This window comes from Mytilus californianus, unplaced genomic scaffold, assembly GCF_021869535.1.
Source record: "Mytilus californianus isolate M0D057914Y unplaced genomic scaffold, xbMytCali1.0.p SCAF_8, whole genome shotgun sequence".
In the NCBI taxonomy this organism is placed as follows: domain Eukaryota; kingdom Metazoa; phylum Mollusca; class Bivalvia; order Mytilida; family Mytilidae; genus Mytilus; species Mytilus californianus.
In genome coordinates this window covers 87,359,217-87,377,120 of record NW_026262734.1, presented here as the reverse complement: position 1 = coordinate 87,377,120, position 17,904 = coordinate 87,359,217, and the positions used below count along the sequence as shown (strand labels likewise).

General features: G+C 33.5%; 1 protein-coding gene across 1 annotated transcript; it reads right to left on the bottom strand.

Annotated features, from left to right (window-relative positions):
- Nucleotides 1-3,682: 3,682 nt before the first annotated feature.
- On the bottom strand, nucleotides 3,683-8,921 carry LOC127710521 (uncharacterized). The gene is made up of 4 exons (XM_052216448.1): nucleotides 8,747-8,921; nucleotides 7,698-7,777; nucleotides 6,698-6,796; nucleotides 3,683-3,962 (listed from the first exon to the last, which is right to left on the bottom strand). Exons 1-4 carry the CDS (start codon nucleotides 8,905-8,907, stop codon nucleotides 3,787-3,789), a joined length of 516 nt encoding a protein of 171 aa, XP_052072408.1. The 5' UTR covers nucleotides 8,908-8,921; the 3' UTR covers nucleotides 3,683-3,786.
- Nucleotides 8,922-17,904: the final 8,983 nt, after the last annotated feature.

Sequence of the window (17,904 nt, the reverse complement as noted above, 5' to 3'; positions counted from 1 at the left end):
GCATGTCTTTTTTTTCTTAGAGGGGGTCTATTTGAGAAGTGCTTAAGGATGTTGCTACACCTGTTTTTGACTTTTTGTCAGATATTCGGAATCCTCTAGTTTTATACATGTAGTGCCAATGAAAACAATTGTTTCCTGCATTTTGTCTTGCAGAATATTTATTTTCATCCTGTCTTATGTAATGTTATTTATTTTCAGCTCTTACCAGGACAGGAAATCATTTTTGAAAATCTCCATAACCCTCTCACCATAGAAAATTAATTGGTCGTCACATAAGGTACAGTTGTGCCTAGATCATAGAAACGAACAACATTTCGACTATACAACTCAAATCTGTCCTAGAGTCATGAATCTAGATTTTTGTTCTTAAATTAATATCTGTCCATGACGAAAAGTACTATGTAGGAGCAATTCACCTCATCAATATATTCTACATTAGGTATATATCAAAGCATCGTTGAAATCACATTAAATGCTCTTATCCGTAACAATGAAGTATTATTTTCAGGGGCGTCGGTGGCCGAGTGGTCTAAGCAGTTCAACCACTTAACACTAGCCCATCAACACTGAGGTTGTGAGTTCGAATTCCGCACGTATCAGATGCGTTCGAATTCAATCTTAATTGACTAGAATTGTCAGTTATCCTGCCGTAGGTCAGTGGTTCTCTCTCGGTTTTCTCCGGTCTCCTCTACTAGTAAAACTAACCGCCATGAATAAGCCAATAGTGAACGAGAGAGAGAGAGAGAGAGAGAGAGAGAGAGAGAGAGAGAGAGAGAGAGAGAGAGAGAGAGAGGGGATATCAATGAGGCTATCGAAAATCATAAGTCAAAGAATGAAAGACAACACCACGGTAAAACATTAAACATAAAAAAGAGGTAAATAATAACAAAATAAACAAGACATTACACAGAAAAGTAAAAAAAAGAATAACCAATCAAAACACCGTGATTGAACTCCGGTGCTGCGGAAGTGTTACGGAGATTTACCACTGCTTTTTTTTAAGTTAGTTAGGTAGATGAAGATGTGTTCGCACCACCTGTTGCAGTAAAATTGGTACCGTTCTTATTATTACTACCACTGGGTCGATACATCAGGCTCTGTTGGTGGATTATCCCGAATGGTATCCCCATCCAAGTAGCTACTACTTCGGTACTGGCATGAAAATACGGATATCTTAATTAATTACTTTTGGAGTGTCAAAATTCGTTGGATGTACTTGATAAATTGCATGCTAATATTGGTGATTTCGAATCTGTTCAAAGTTTTGATTCTTCTACCCTATATACCACTTTGCCTCATAGTCTTATTTAGACAAAAATCACACACCTAATTACATGGGCATTTAAAAAGTCAGAATGCGAATATATATGTTCAAACTCTTTTAGGTTATTTTTTAGTAACAACAAACAAAAGAACTATGTCAATTGGACCTGCTTTGATACAATAACTGCCCTTGAATTTTTACTAGATAACATTTTTGTATATTCCGTATATCGTCAAGTTATCGGAATTCCAATGGGGACTTACTGTGCACCACTTATTGCGGACCTGTTTTTGTATTGTTATGAGTTACAATTTATGACTAAAATCAGCAAAGACCCATCGAAACAACATTTGATACAAAAATTTAATAACACTTTTAGATATTTGGATGATATATTGGCTCTTAATAATGAGATTTATCCTGTTGAACTGACTTTAAATAAAGCTAATACTAACAATGAACACTGCCCTTTCCTGGATCTTGATATCTATATCTTTAACGGGAAGCTTAATACCAAAATGTACGATAAAAGAGATAATTTTTCATTTCCTATTGTTAATTATCCATTTTTAGAAGGTGACGTTCCCTTTTCACCATCTTATGGTGTTTATATATCTCAACTTGTTCGATTCGCTCATTATGTAACAACGTATTTGATTTTAACGAAAGAAATCTCTATATTACTGAAAAATTATTACAACCGGGTTTTTGATATCACAAACTAGTCAAAACATTTACTGAATTTTATCATCGGTACAAGGACATCGTTCGTAAATATAAATCAACATACAGACATCTTATACGTTCAGGTATTTCACATCCAATCTTTTATGGTAATATTCTATACAAAGCACAAAAATGTCGACATTCACCTCAAAAGCTAACCAAACCTTTAAACAGACTTATTCAGAAGGATATAGTTACGATACTATTGTCAGGTCATTAAACACGGCATATTTTGATTTTAATATTGATTCACTCATAGGGTCTTTAAATGCATTTATTCTAAAATCAGTTTTGGCATGACACGGGTTATGTTCTTCTCATATATTTTATGATGGTATGATACTAAACCCCTAACGGGAGGGATTGTGCTTGATTTTCATATGATGAAGACATAATCTTTCAATCAGTTTGATTGAGGTCTGGAGCTGGCATGTCAGTAACTGTTAATAGTCCTTTGTTAATTTATGTATCATTGTCAATTTTGCTTAGTTTCTTTTGTTACCAATTCTGACATCGGACTCGGACTTCTTTTAAAATGAGTTTTACTGTGCGTATTGCTGTGTGTTTGTTTATTCTACCTTAGCTAGAAGTATAGGGGGAGGGTTGAGATATCACAAAACATGTTTAACCCCGCCACATTTAACGCCTGTCCCAAGTCAGGAGCCTCTGGCCTTTGTTAGTCTTGTATGTTTTTTTAAATTTAGTTCATTTATATGTTTTGGAGTTTAGTGTGACGTCCATTTTCACTGAACTAGTACACATTTTTGTTTAGGGGCCAGCTGAAGCCCGCCACCGGGTGCGGGATTTTCTCGCTGTGTTGAAGACCCATTGGTGGCCTTGGGCTGTTTGCTGCTCTTTGGTCGGGTTGTTGTCTCTTTGACACATTCACCATTTCCATTCTTAATTTTATTGTGTAATGATAATTTAGTGTTACAAAATTTTGGAAATTATTTTAAATTCAGGAATATCAAATCATGTGTCTAAGACTAAACCTATCATAGATGTTTAGGATTTTCAAATATTTTTGCCTCGAGCATCACTGAAGAGGAAGTCGAAATGCGCATCTGGTGCAATAAAATTGGTACTGTTTATATTATTGTACATTCTTCTAGCTTCTTTGACGGAACAGTACATACCATGTTGCATCGTTGTCTCTTATGACTCGTATTCATTAAATATTGCCTTCCGATGTCAACAATACAGCTTGTGTCGTTGAAATAGAAAGATTCACTAGTTCAAAGTGTATAACCTCATTACCCAGTAGTTATGTTTATAGATAAAAAAGACGTGTAATACACCAAAGGAATCTACTGAAATAGTTTCCACAATAATTAAAGGTTTTGGTAGTACAAATGTTCAATCTTCAAACTTACTAGTTTGTACTTACATGAGAAACATGACGGTTGCCACATGAAGAATAGGGTCTGCTGACAGTTCCGGAGCATGTGAGATCACTACCAAGATTTGGTGGCGTTCGTGTTGCTCAGTCTTTAGTTTTCAATGTTGTAGTGCGAAAACTGTTGTTTGTTTTTGGTCGTTTTTTTTTTTTGCCGTGACGTTGTCAGTTTGTCATCGACGTATGAATTTGAATATCTTGTGGGTATTTTTCCTATCGGAGGGGGAAAGGAACTTTTTTTGTCTATGTTTAACATATAATTCATATATTATACATTATATAGTAATAAGACGAAATGTTTGAAATCACAATTTTACTCTTTATTAAGGAGGATACATGTGGTATTTGCATTGCGGATGATTCTCCAAAAAAATCACTAGTCTTCATCACTTGTTCCGCTTTATGGGTGTTTTCTTCTTCTGGCGCATGGTTTCTTCCTTGTTGTCATCAGCTTTTCGGTTGTTGTGATCGGCGTTTTGGTTGTTGTCATCGGCGTTTCACATATAGTTCCTGTACCAGACGTGCAAAAGTAAGGAACATCGCATTTGATCGGTATTATTTCCGTGGGTTCTGTAACTAAAAAAAAAGTTTTATTTTTAAAAATGTTATGGGTTACGTCATAATTTTTATCTGTTAAATCATCACAAATTATTATCTTATACATTTATATCTGATATTCTCCAAATAAGATGAAAAAGGTCACTTAAACATGTGAAAGACATGTGTATTTACCTAGTAAGTCATACATAATAGACAATAGAGCACCATGGCCACAACATACAATAACTCTGACAATCCAATACATCAACAAACATTGAACATTTTTATCACCGCAACCAATGGAATCAGAAGTACTTTTTGGTATATTTTATAGCAATTGTATAAATATATACATGTATAAGCGTGTAATCAAATCAGTATAGGTTTTAGTTAGCGAAATTTCTATTCAATTTTTCCCTTAAGTTAATTTAATATAGAGTGCAACAAATGATCACACATACATTCTAATGAGAAAAAAAGACTTTTGGACACCAAGTACAATATCTGAAAATCGTGTTCTTTAATATACTGATATGTATACTACACGAGAACTGCAATATTGTCTCACATTCTAGTTTAACCTATAGAGGTGTAATCTGTCTTGCATTAGTTTTACTTAAACATAGAACAAAAATCTTTAAAGGAAAAGTTGCGTTACGTACAAGTTGCATAATATAAGTTGTATTATACAATTGAAGAAAAAGATTTACCAAATCAGCATCAAATGTTAGAGTATAAGGAGCCACGATGTCTACAACTCAAATTGAATCAAATATTGTTTGCTTTCAGTAACTGCTAATATTCTTTAATAAGGTAATGAATGATCTATATTTTTCTGTTACGATTTAGCCTGTTAAACCTTTAGTATATCCTTATGTTGTATTATTCAAATCTGATTGTCACTGTGCATTTTATTAGTTAGAAGTAAGCAGTATCCTTTAACTTTACTTTCCGCTACAAAGATGATGTTCTCTCACTAAATAATTCAAAATTTGGTGACTATGTTGAACACATCTATCCCATCGAACTTGAGATAAAGGATACACCAGATACAATTAAGTCTGCCTCATATCTTGACTTACATCTAGAAATTGACAATGAGAGTCGGTTGAAAACAAAACTTTATGACAAAAAAGATGATTTCAGCTTCCCAATTGTGAACTTTCCATCTTTATGTAGCAACATTCCAGCAGCGACTGCATACGGAGTATATATCTCCCAGTTGATACGATACTCCAGGGCTTGTATTTCCTATCATGATTTCCTTGATAGAGGGTTGCTGCTCACAAGGAAGCTATTAACCCAAGAGTTCCAAGTGGTGAAGTTGAAATCATCCCATCGTTAATTTTACGGATCCCATCACGAGTTGGTTGACCGTTACGGAATATCCGTTTCACTGATGATAGCGGATATGTTCCTAATATCGTAACTACAATCCCGTCCCTTTTTCCCGAATGTGACCTACCGAATTAGACTTATTACCGGGTTTGTACTAACATGAGCAACACGACGGGTGCAACATGTGGAGCAGGATCTGCGTACCCTTCCGGAGCACCTGCGATCACTCCCAGTTTTTGGTGGAATTCGTGTTGCTCAGTCTTTAGTTTTCTATGTTGTGTTTTGTGTACTATTGTTTGTCTGTTGGTTTTTTTCTTTTGTAGCCATGGCGTTGTCAGTTTATTTTCGACTTCTGAGTTTGAATGTCCCTTTGGTATCTTTCGCCTCTCTTTTACTTCATACCATTTGATATTTCACTGTCCGAGAGGGGTCTCTGTGGCTTAGTGGTCTAAGTAATCAAACTACTGTATCATTAGCTTGTCAACACTGAGGTTGTAAGTTCAAATCCCGCACGTGGCAGGTGCATTCGACTCCAATCTTTATTGACTAAGATTGTCAGATTTTCCTACCGAAGGTCGAATATTCTCTCGAGGCACTCCGGCTTCCTCCACCAATAAAAACTGACCGCCACGAAATAGCACAGTAGTGTTGAAAGTGGTGTTATACACCAATCAATCAATCATGCAATCATTTTCTAGGAATAAAAACGGCTGTGGGTTGCCCCTGTTATATGTTAATATGTCTTCCAAAGGTCAGGTACCAGATGCGTTTTCGTCTTGTCTTAAGATTGATGTTTATGCTGTTTATTTTTACTTTTATACGAAGGTAAGGGATTGAGATTATATTACCTTTTAATTGAATGTTCCTAAACTATTTGTCTTTTCAGAATCTATTTGTTATAATATAAAACTTTCATTTTGTGTTTTGATGATCATTTACTTACCGACTGGACTTTCTGGAACAAATATAGTGGAAACAATAAATCATGCGTATAATGTTCCAGAGTTAATGTGTTGAATACCAATGATACCTCATCGAAAAAAAAACAAAAAAACTCATGTTTAGAATGCATATCAGAATTATTCAATACTATCGGTTAAACTGATTAAACTAACAATTAAAAAGAAATGAATATAAGAGTTTACAAATGAGTGTATAGTAAGTTCATAACATTTTGAATTACATAGACTAGATGGAATTGAAACTAGACACACATTTCACAGGTTTTCCAGATTAAGCTTTTCAATATTACTACTAACCTATTGTAATTGCAATTAGGTTTCTGTTTTATGTTTCTGTATGTTATACCTTTTTGAAATGATAACATGGTTAATGAACAGAAGCCGAACAAGTTAAAACTGTTTATCTCATTGATACACCAAAGTTATTCAAACGATATGATATCACAAAAAGGATAAATATGATGTACATACCAATGGCAAGGTCGAACGTAGTTGTAGCTTCGGAGCAAAGACTGCACAAAACAGTTTCATTGAAAGCCCCTGGAGGCACTGGATTTACTACTTTTGGAACTGTAATCAATGATGAAAAAAGAATCCATAATTTCAACTGGAAGATTATATCCTATACATTTTGTACAACATCATATGCATATATATGTCACCGTTTTTGTCGTAACCACAGTCCTCTTTACCTCGAATGTGACCTACCGAATTAAATTCACCGGATTTGTACTTACATGAGCAACACAACAGGTGGCACCTGTAGAGCAGGATCTTCTTTCCCTTCTGGAGTACCGGGGATCACCCTCGGTTTTTGGTTGAGTTCGTGTTGCTCAGTCTTTAGTTTTCTATGTTGAGGTCTGTGTACTGCTGTTTGTCTTCCGGTCGTTTGTCGTTTTTTGCCATGGCGTTGTCTTTTTTTTTACTTTTGGTATCTTTCGCTTTTCTGTTATAACCAATATTTTCTGCCAGATATCTTAAAGTGTAAATCTTCACCCTTTATCTTGCATCATCGAATTTACTTCAATTTAACACAATTTTTAATATGCACAAGAAAAAAATCAAAGCCATAAGAGTTTATAAGAATCAAACGCAAGCGCTGTTAACTAAAAGGTAAAGATAAAAAATAAAATGACATGTAAGGTAATGTTTTATGCTGGGTTTTATTCGTTCTCCCTCTTACCTTGAAAGTAATACACTGAGAAAGAACCATATATAAAATCTAGTGTGAACTGATGTGGGACGGATCAACAGTTCCTTCTCCACACAATCGTACAAGTTTTTAACTATGATAAGCGAATTGTTCATCGGTATTAAATATATCTAAATGTTAATGTACATGTGACACTAATATCGATATAAGAAAACTCAAAGCAATACGGTTTTGATTAGTAAATTTTACTTTTTTATCAGAACACATCATGTATCAGTTATTAACATGTATTAAATTTCAATCTATACTTTTACTTACTACCTCTGTCACCAATTGTAAATTTGTTTTCACCAGGAGTAAAATCTATAGTTAAACATTCAAATTTGTTTTCACCATAACTACAAAGAAAAAAATATTCCGATACAAGTTAAGGATATATGGCAAAATAAAAAGGACGCAACTTCAAACAGAGGCGAAAGATATCAAAGGGACATTCAAACTCATAAGTCGAAAATATACTGACAAAGCCATGGTAAGAAGAAAGAACAAACAACAGTACACAAAACACAACATCGAAAATTAAAGACTGAGCAACAAACACCCCACCAAAAACCGGGTATTTAGTATGGCTCCTTGCAGGATAGGGTTAAACCAACCAAATAATTTTATTTCTGTTGAAATTCCCAATAATGTAAAAGGGCTTGCTTGTATGTATGCCAGTAACTGTATCATTTACATACCTTTTACAATCAGTCTTATTCGAGCCGTCATGAACATGCTGAAACAATCTTAATGTTAAAAAAAAATCAATAGTTATCTTCGATGGTTTTTCAACGCTTCATTGGCAGCGCTTTGTTACATATCACTTTTTCTCATCTACACAAAAAAACACGATAGGTTTGTACCAGATAAATGTGTTTCCTACCCGGCATTATGTATTATAAAAAGAAATAAAAGAAAAAAGACTTTGTCCTACGTATATTCGTTTTTCTTTCGTATAGTACCAAGACAAATTTGTAATAAATGATATAAATCCCCGAGGAACAGCAGTACTGAAGAAGCGGTAGGATATCAAGTAGGTCAAGAGATCTTGCACAACCAACCAAGTCCTTCGTGTTATTCCTGTTAAAAAGATTATTTATTTATAGACTACCGAACATGAAAGATAAAACCTTTAGAAATGTTTTTTAGTGTTCTGAATTGATCAGTATATAATCCGTCGAGTCATGGTTAGAATCGGGACATCAATTATTTACATCATACTTGTATTGCTTCTTATTATATTGTATTGAAAGTGTTGATAATTTTTTTTCTTCTTTCATTTGATTGGACAGTTGTATTTATACTACTACTACTTTAAAACATACCTGAGAACATAAAACTGATCTGTAATTTGATGACAATAAGCTGGATCACCACCTAAATCAAGCACAACACCGTCATCTTCGAAGAACCAAAATGATGAAAAAATAGGGGGTGACCCACGGTATACATTAAACAATTTGCCGATCAATTCATCAGGAAACATACACGGAAACTCAGTTACGCCTGTAATAATATCATTAATAATATAAAAATGTTATTTCAAAGGGAAATGTGATTTCAGTATCAAAACAATTCCGAATTCCCTTTTGAATTTTTTCATACGTTAGCTTACTAATTTAACTACACGAGTGTCCATATAACAGATATTATAAAGACGTTTAAATTGTTAGATGTGTTTTCAAGATTCGTTATAACTAATTTTGACAGTAATAATATTGAATTCAAAATCCTTGAAACGAATCTTTATTTGTTGACAATAAAGGAAATATTTATCAAGAACATTTACTGATTATTCTTAATTGTAGGTGCATATTAACAATACTTTGAGCACATAAATACTTTTGAAATAAGTACCGAGTCAGACGCGATTCTATATATTTCCAATTGATAAATTATCAAATGACGCTATTTAAAGCTTCTTTTATAAACCTATGATGCATATTTTGACGTTTTTTCTTTACAATATGTCAATCATATCGAAACATTTTTAAATTTCTAATAAAGCCAACCAATGCTATTTTAAATTTCTAGTAACCCGCAACAAATGCTTTATACGAATATTTCATATCCGTCACAGGTAAAGTTATTTGTCATCACTTCTACCATGGAAATTATATTGTTAAACAAAGTTTGTACAGAAAAATTTTTGGCAATATCAAAAGTATATGTTCATGCGTGGTGTTGAAACAAACAAACATTTAAAGCTACCACATCGCCGCAATGGTTAAGACAGTTATCACAGTAAGAAATAATTCACTTTATTCTTATTTCATATTAGGCTTATACACTCTTACCTTCAACCTGATAAGTCACCAATGCAGCACCAACATATAACAATGTACCAACGAATTTCATCGCATGATGATAGAGAATGTATTGGTTATTTATCTTATGACTAGTTGTGGTCAGTCGTTTTGTAAAAATGAGGCATCAACAACTCAATATATATATTAACATCGTGTAACGTCGGCAGTCTAGACTTATATCGATTTCATCGTGCACTTGTCTAATTGTACCAGGAAGTGTTATTATTTATAGAAAACCATAGTGCCTAGTGCGTCAACAGATGATGATAATAATGAATGTTTGTTTAAAGTCCGGCGTCAAATTGATTGCTTATTCAGAACGAGAACATGTTAATGCAATATGAATATTAACTCAGACTGCTTTGTATAAGAACGCCACGCTGAGCGGGTGCTAGTTCAAAAGGTGACAGTCCACAGGATGACATACCACCCTTGTTTTTATTATTAAAAAACTTAACTTTTAGCTTTTTGAAGCAAAGTTAGCCCTAGACTTGTATAGTTATTTCTTACGTTTAGTTTAGTTTAATAGCTAGTCCCATAATGTCGGCTGATGGTTTATGACCGAGCTATCGTTTCCTGTTAAAAGTTGATCATTTAAGGTACAAAGTTTAAGTTGTTAAAAATTATGACAAAACTGATTCCGGTTTTTTTTTTGGGAACATTTGCCTATTTTATAAAAACAATAAAAACGGTATATACTAAAAAAATATTGATAGATACATATTGACTTGCATACAAGTTACAAGCACAAGCAGGATAAATTAATTAATCGTTTATAACGTTGTCATATCTTTCCGAAAAAATATAACTGATTTTTCCAGATACATTTGGTAATTCTTTTGATCTTTTCTTTGACATCAACAACTTGTTAGTAATATGCAAGGACAGTCATGACATTTTTTTACTTTTTACGGATGTATGGACGGAAAGAGCATCTTTGAAAATGTGCCAAATTATCTGGTTAGTCTTACAAAAGTACGTTGTGTTGATGACACTTGTTTACGCTAAATATTAGACCATAATTTTATCTCTAACCGACATAAAACTTATTCCAGCGATAGCAGCAGATTAATATCACATGGATTTCTGCTATCACTATTCTTAACCAATATATTTCAATAAGAGAATGATCATGTCTATATGAAACATGTATGTGTCTGTTATAAGTGTAATATAAGTGTAGTAATTCATTTACAGCAAAGACTATTTTAACCTTCAAATTATCAACTAACATAAAGATATGAAAGGTATAGCATATTTGACGAAAGGACAATTCTACAGATGCTGTACGTGTTAGAACCTGACATGATGCCTCGCATGTTTCCATTTCCTATTGCTGGAATCATTTTTTCTGCGTATTTAGATATTTTTGTGGTTTCATCTATCCCTTATATTGTTTTATATGGTCTTGTCATCACTAGTAAACGAATTTTAGTCTGAAAGGGTCGTTTTGATCCGAACAGATCTCAAACGACTAAACAATAACTTGTTAGGTGATTTTCAGTTTTTCAGTTCATTTTCAGACTGAATTGACTTAAAGCGACTTGTTTGAACAGTACTGAATTTACCGCAGTCGCTATATCGAAAAATTTACTGAAAGACTTAACATGATTTAACTATTTATTGTTCAGATTTTTCAGATGATGTTAAGATGAAATTGACCATTTCAAACTACAATTCGTTTACTAGTGCATTTTCTGTGGATGTATGAATTATCCAATGTTGTGTTCGTTTCTTTTCGCTTTAAGTGTTATTACTTTTAACAGCTAAAAAAGGTAAGACAAATAATTAAAACCATCTATTTGTTCTTTCTAATTTGTAAATTCATTATGTATTTGTTAACTCCTCATCATCTAACGAGGATATAGAAATAGTCTTCGTTTGTTCGTCAAAAATAACAACAATACCTTAGACACCTTTAAACAGACGGCTTGCAGAATAGGTAGGATGATTTGTCATCATATTCTCTTGATCGTAATATACCGTCAGTTTGATTTTTAGGTGTGTTATATGATTGATTAATTGGTTTTTAGTGATTTACGCCACTTTCAGCACTAATTGGCTATTTGTTGCGGTCTGCTTTTATTGGTGAACAAAACCAGAGTGCCCGGAGAGAACCATCAACCTTCAGCAGGAAAACTGTCATTTCTTTCCAATAACGATTGGAGTCAAACGCACCTTCCTTTTGAAGGGGTTCGAACTCACAACTCCAGTTTTGACAGGCTAGTGATACAGTACACGAACTTCTAAGACCTATGGGCCATCGAGGCCCCTAGTGAATTGTATGAAAAATATTCCATTCTCTAAAGGAGTTATACCACCATTGCTTTTCCCCTATTAGTCTCTGTTAAATTAGAACTTTTCAAAAAATTGCATAGTTCGAACTCACAAACTCCAGTGTTGACGGACTAGTGATACAGTACATGAACTTTTAAGACCCTTTGGGCATCGAGACCCCCTAGGGAGTTATATGAAAAATATTTCATACTCTAAAGGAGTGATATCACCATTGTTTTCCCTGATTAGTCTTTGTTAAATTGAAACTTTTAAAAAAATTGTGCAGAATTTATCTTTGTTTCAAATAAAGAAATACTTGGTATGAGTAAAGTTTTATCCTGTCCAGTACTACAGACAAACTTTAAAAAAACATTTTGCATACAAGATAATAACCATCACTGGAAGTTAACCAATCAAATTTTCACCCCTTTTTTCCTGTTTACAATCTTTATTAACCATGTAACCTCAAATTTCCAAAATATTTTATAGAAACACCAAATGAAAAAAGAATGGTGCTTTGAAACACCCAAGATATATGTTGATGACTTTGAATTTTTTTCTGCAATGAAATGCATGGTTCACGTCCTACAACTGTTAAATTCCAGGGAATATTTTTGTCGTCCTTTTTCGAATGAAACCGGATGTGACGTACTTTGATTTGATGGTATTACACCTAAAGGAGTGCCTGCCATCATGTGTTATTGACCATATTTTCCGTCATTTTGACAAAACCATTTGTATAGGAATTACGGGGATACCCTTTTTTAGCTATCCTGCCACAATGACACCTGGTGAACATAACTTACCAGAGACCGTTAAATACAAAGCTGTTATACCTTATTGTTTGCCGTTTTGTTCCGTTGACCATGCATTATACAGTCATTTCAATGCAATCAGTTTTACGCGGCAATTTTGTTTTTCTATTGTACCACAATGACATCATGTTGGCATCACATTTACCTTGAAATGATAAGAATAACAACAGCAGATACAAAAGCTCGAACTACACAGTTAAATTCCTCATGATATTCCCTGCAAACAAAGTTTGATCGCTACAAAACATGTATATAAAAATCAGCATTCTGGACGGACCAACTTTTTTTATCCTTCGTTGGATTCAAGTTAATATCAAGAAATTTCCAAAACCGTGCTTGAACTGGTAAGAATCTGTTTGTCATTTAAAAAGTTATCTTTAGGATCGTTTGACAGCCCTTTCAATGACATTTCGTTTTTGTTTTCAGTAATATAAAAGAAAATCCAGTTCATCATTTGTAACTGTCGACTCTTTAAATACTTCATATTTTTACTAAATCGGGTTTTGTTTTCAATAAATATGAAATATAATTTCAAATATATTAGATCCCTTTAACAATGTATAACCACAATCCGATCGATTTTGCGAAGTTGTTTTCCAGACGATAAACACATTTTCAATAAAGTTATTGAGGCGTATCTGCTATTTCTGTCAACTACAATGTATGTCAGCATAAGCAATATTGATTAATGTAACAATTGTTTCAATATGAGGGTCTGGATGGAGTTTATACAATAATGGACCACCACCACAGAAAAAGGGCCAAACTAAATAGAGACTAAAGAAAATAGGACGAAAATAAAGAATAGAGAATATTAAGGTGTTTAAATATGAAAAATAGATAATTCTGGGCAAAAGTGATAAAGAAAAGAGAGGAAAGGCTAAAAAAATCGAAAAATACAGAATTGAACGACAAACTATCCAAATCCTCGATTTAAAGAGCCTACGTTGAAATATTTCGTGTTAAACATATGTTAAAGAGGTATTAAAGGGTTTTTATTCGTATTTAAACAAATTTTATTTGACGTGTTTTAATACTGAATGGTTATTTTTGGTTCATCATAGTGCTTCATTCACAAAAGCAGAAATTTATGATCTTATCTTCCAACTGCTGTTGAAAACCAAACTTTCATTTCATGTTACTTTGTGCAAATTTATTCCCTTCCCCCTTAAGCGCATTCTTCCTTGTTGTTAACATTAAATCTTAAATACACATACTAGCAAGATGTGGTCAAGATATTTCATTCTACATACGGATTCTATTTGTTAGAATATCAAACAACTGAATTAATCAAAATTTGTTAACTTCACGTAACTAAAATTGTAGGACGAGCATAGGCAAAGAACCTCAAAAAAAGTTCCTCCTTGATTTGGCTCGTTATCTTGAACAAGCTTATTTCATAATCGTTTGGGTTTAAAATACAATTTAAGTTCTTTGTGGAAATCAATGGTTACACGCCATAGAGTTGGAATTGTTTAACGATTCAAGACGGTCTTGTCAAAACTATGGTTTTAATCATATGAAATTAAAGGAAATATGATGATTGACAGGGTTTAACAACTGAAGAGAACACTTTGTCAATCTCATGCGTCCGAAGCGCTTTTCTGAATAGACCTTCACCAACGCTCAAAAGTCGAATATTTGAAAGCCAAGGAGATATTAGGACATTTGAAGAGCTATTTGACCAATAAAAGGAAATTAAAATCTATTTAAGGTCAGCTTGTCTGAGGGAAATGAAACCGTAGTTTTTGAATGATTTCAAAGGAAAAAAGCATAAGGCTAACATATCCTTTGCTGTAAATCAACTACTGTAATTATTTTACACATGCATATAAGAGACAAATATATGTGTAATATAGACATGATCATACTCTTATTGAAGTATACTGGTTAAGAATAGTGAAGAAAGGCGTAGGATACCAAAGGGACATTCAAACTCATAAGTCGAAAATAAACTGACAACACCATGGATAAAAAGAAAAAAGACAACTAGACAAACAACAGTACACAAAACACAACATAGAAAATTAAAGACTGAGGAACACGAACCCCACCAAAAACTTGGGGTGATATCAGGTGCTCTGGAAGGGTGAGCAGATCCTGCTCCACATGTGAAAGCAGAACTCCATGTGACATTTAACTGCTGCTATTGCTGGAATACATTTTATGTCGGTTAGAAATAAAAGGCTTGTCGAATATTTAGCATGCACCAGTGTTACCAACTCAACGTACTTTTTTCTTTTGTAAAACTAACCAAGGATTGCAAATAGTATGTCCAGATAACGTGGCATATTCTCACAGACACACTCTCCGTCCATATAACCTCAAAAGTCAAACAATGTCTTGAATGTCCTTGCATATTACTAACAAGCTGTTGATGTCAGAGGAAAAAAACTAAATAAGTACCATTGTAGGTTGCACTTTGTAAATACAGCTGTTTAACAAACCAGGCCTCTTTTGGGGAGATATATAATATTCATAGATATTTTGTTTTGTTTACCTACTGGTTCCCAGATATGATCTCTATGTCTGATCTTGTAGAAACGTAACTTGGGAATGTTACCAGTATAAGTACACATGAATAGCGGCCAAATTGAAATCTGTGGAAGACCCAAAGTGAAGGGAGCGGTAGTACAGAATTTTAGTATAAGTTTAAACTCTTAGAAGTTCGGGGCATATAAACGTTGAAAATATGCCGCACAGCTCTATTTTTTTAACTTTGAAAAAAATAGAAGAGCATATGAGCTTTGCCTTCTAGGATATAATTTTTTACGAAACTTCATAGTAAAAGTGGTACAGTTTTAGCCGTAAAAGGAGATCCTATGGGAAATTGCATTGTCTATATTTACAGAATTGCAACCTGTAACTGGAACAATCAAATTTATTTTGCGTAAAGATGTGACAAAGGTATAAAAGGCTGATTATTTATCCGGCTTGTGCAACACCGATTTCTTTGTAACTTGTATGCAAGTCAATGTGAATTCGAACGTATCAATTTTTTTTTTTTATATACCGTTTTGGTTATTTCTATAAAAAAAAAATACAAATGTTTCCAGAAAAACGGAATCGTCTGTAAAGTTAAAATTGATCACATTTCTATTATGTCATCAATTCGAACAACTTGAACTTTTTACCTTAAATTATCAACCTTCAACAGGAACCGATAGTTTGATCATACGCGTTTTGCAAAAAATAATTGTACAAATCGAAGGTAAACTTTGCATCAGAAAGCTAAAAGTTTAGGTATTTTAATAAAAAAAGAAAGTGTGAAAAAAATATTATGAATATTCAGCACTATTTAAAAAAAAAACATATTCGGAGCATCATACAATCAAATTCGTGAATAGGCATGTAAGATGGACATTCCATGCCATATTTCATAATTTGCACTACAAATAGCTAACTTGTCATGCTGTATTTTTTTAAATTTTTTTCCATACGTTATTAATATATAACAAACATTGGATAGTGAAATAAATCAGTATTTGTAAGTATTTTGTTTTAATCTTTAATGAGTCCGAGTAGGGTGACATCTCTTCCTCCGGACTTTTACCTTGTGAACTAGCACAACGTGTCCGTCTAGTAAAAAACAGTCTGAGTTTAAATACATATTACATTAACATGTGCTTGTGCTGAATATGCAATTAATTTGCCGCTGGATGTTAAACAGTCATTGGTCATCATCTGTTGACGCATTATATACTGTTCTTTTCTAGAATGTAAATAACAACATGAACAAGCCTTCCTGGTACAATGAGACATGTGCGTTATGAATCGATATATTAAGTCTAGATGGCATTGAATCACACACTGCTACGTGATCAAAAGACTGTCGACGTTGGAGGTTGTTTATTCACATATTGCGAAGTTAATGACAGGCGACTGACAACAACTAGTCATAAGAACACTAACAAAAACATTCGTCATTATCCTGCGATGAAATCGTTGCTACATTGTTTTATGTTGGTGCTGCACTGGTGGTTTGTAAGGTTGACAGTTAGTGTTTATAAGCCTAATATGAAATAACAGTAGTGAATTACTTGTAATTTAGATGACATGAAATTTGATTAAATGATAGGTCCAGTCTGTCTGCACAAAATATTTCATTTGATTCTTACTTTGTTTGCCAAAATTATATTGTAGTTAAGACTAACTGTTATATGGACTTTTGGTGGGTGCAACTTTTCCAACCTCTTAATTGGTGAAATCGAAATGGATGTATTCGCTTATTACATCGGTAAACTCCTGTTGCCTCTGAATGTTGTATGGTTTTACTTTTTATAGGTTTAGCTAGCTATATAACCAGGATTAACCCACCATTTTCTTCGGAAAAATTCCTGTACCAAGTCGGGAATACGACAGTTGTTTTTCACTCGTTCTGTTGATTGATTATGTCAGTTTATATTGAGTTCCCCTTTTTGAATGTACCTTGGAGTTCGGTACTTTTATTAAAGATTTCCACCATGCTTTTAAAATTCATCCTTGTTAATAATAGTTCATTGGGTGGTATTTTCTTCCAGGGAAGGTTTAGTATTTCATCTATACTTTCTTTTGCATTGTGATAAAAATTGGCTTTAGTGCAAAATGTTTGTTCAAAAAACAACTAAACGCAATTAGGAACGGTCCTGTGGTTTAATAAATTATATTTGATTATATTTATTTTTACATTAGAAGAAGCCCTATTTAGTTCAAAAGTGTTGGTTCTATCGCTTTTAAGTGTCTTTTTTCATTGTTTTTTGCGGTTATTTTTCCTTTATTTGGGGGTCGGGTACATTATTAGTACTATACGTTGACGTGTTATAGCGTATATTTTATGTTTATAATTGTACCAAAGTGTCGATTTCACTACTATCCCAAATGAATTATTCTTCAATTAAGCGTAGCAATGTACATGAAAACGGAACAGGACTGGGACCTCAAGATGAAACTAGTAAGCGATTCAAACGTACAAAAAAAACAATGAAGGACATTCGGATCACATTGATCTTTGGTTTCACTTTTTCCACGAGTTTCCATGTAAGTTTCCTAATGACTGGATCAACAAATTTTTTGTATTATACGAAGGGTCACCCCCTTCTTTTT

Bases quoted from the DNA above. Each gene is read 5' to 3' on its own strand.
- LOC127710521 (XM_052216448.1), bottom strand. From the start codon at position 8,907: ATGTTTCCTGATGAATTGATCGGCAAATTGTTTAATGTATACCGTGGG. The intron at 7,778-8,746 runs GTATGTTTTAAA...TTTTCTTTGTAG, and splicing joins GATCAGTTTTATGTTCTCAG to TTATGGTGAAAACAAATTTG. The intron at 3,963-6,697 runs GTATGTACATCA...CTTTTTTTTTAG, and splicing joins TACGTTCGACCTTGCCATTG to TTACAGAACCCACGGAAATA.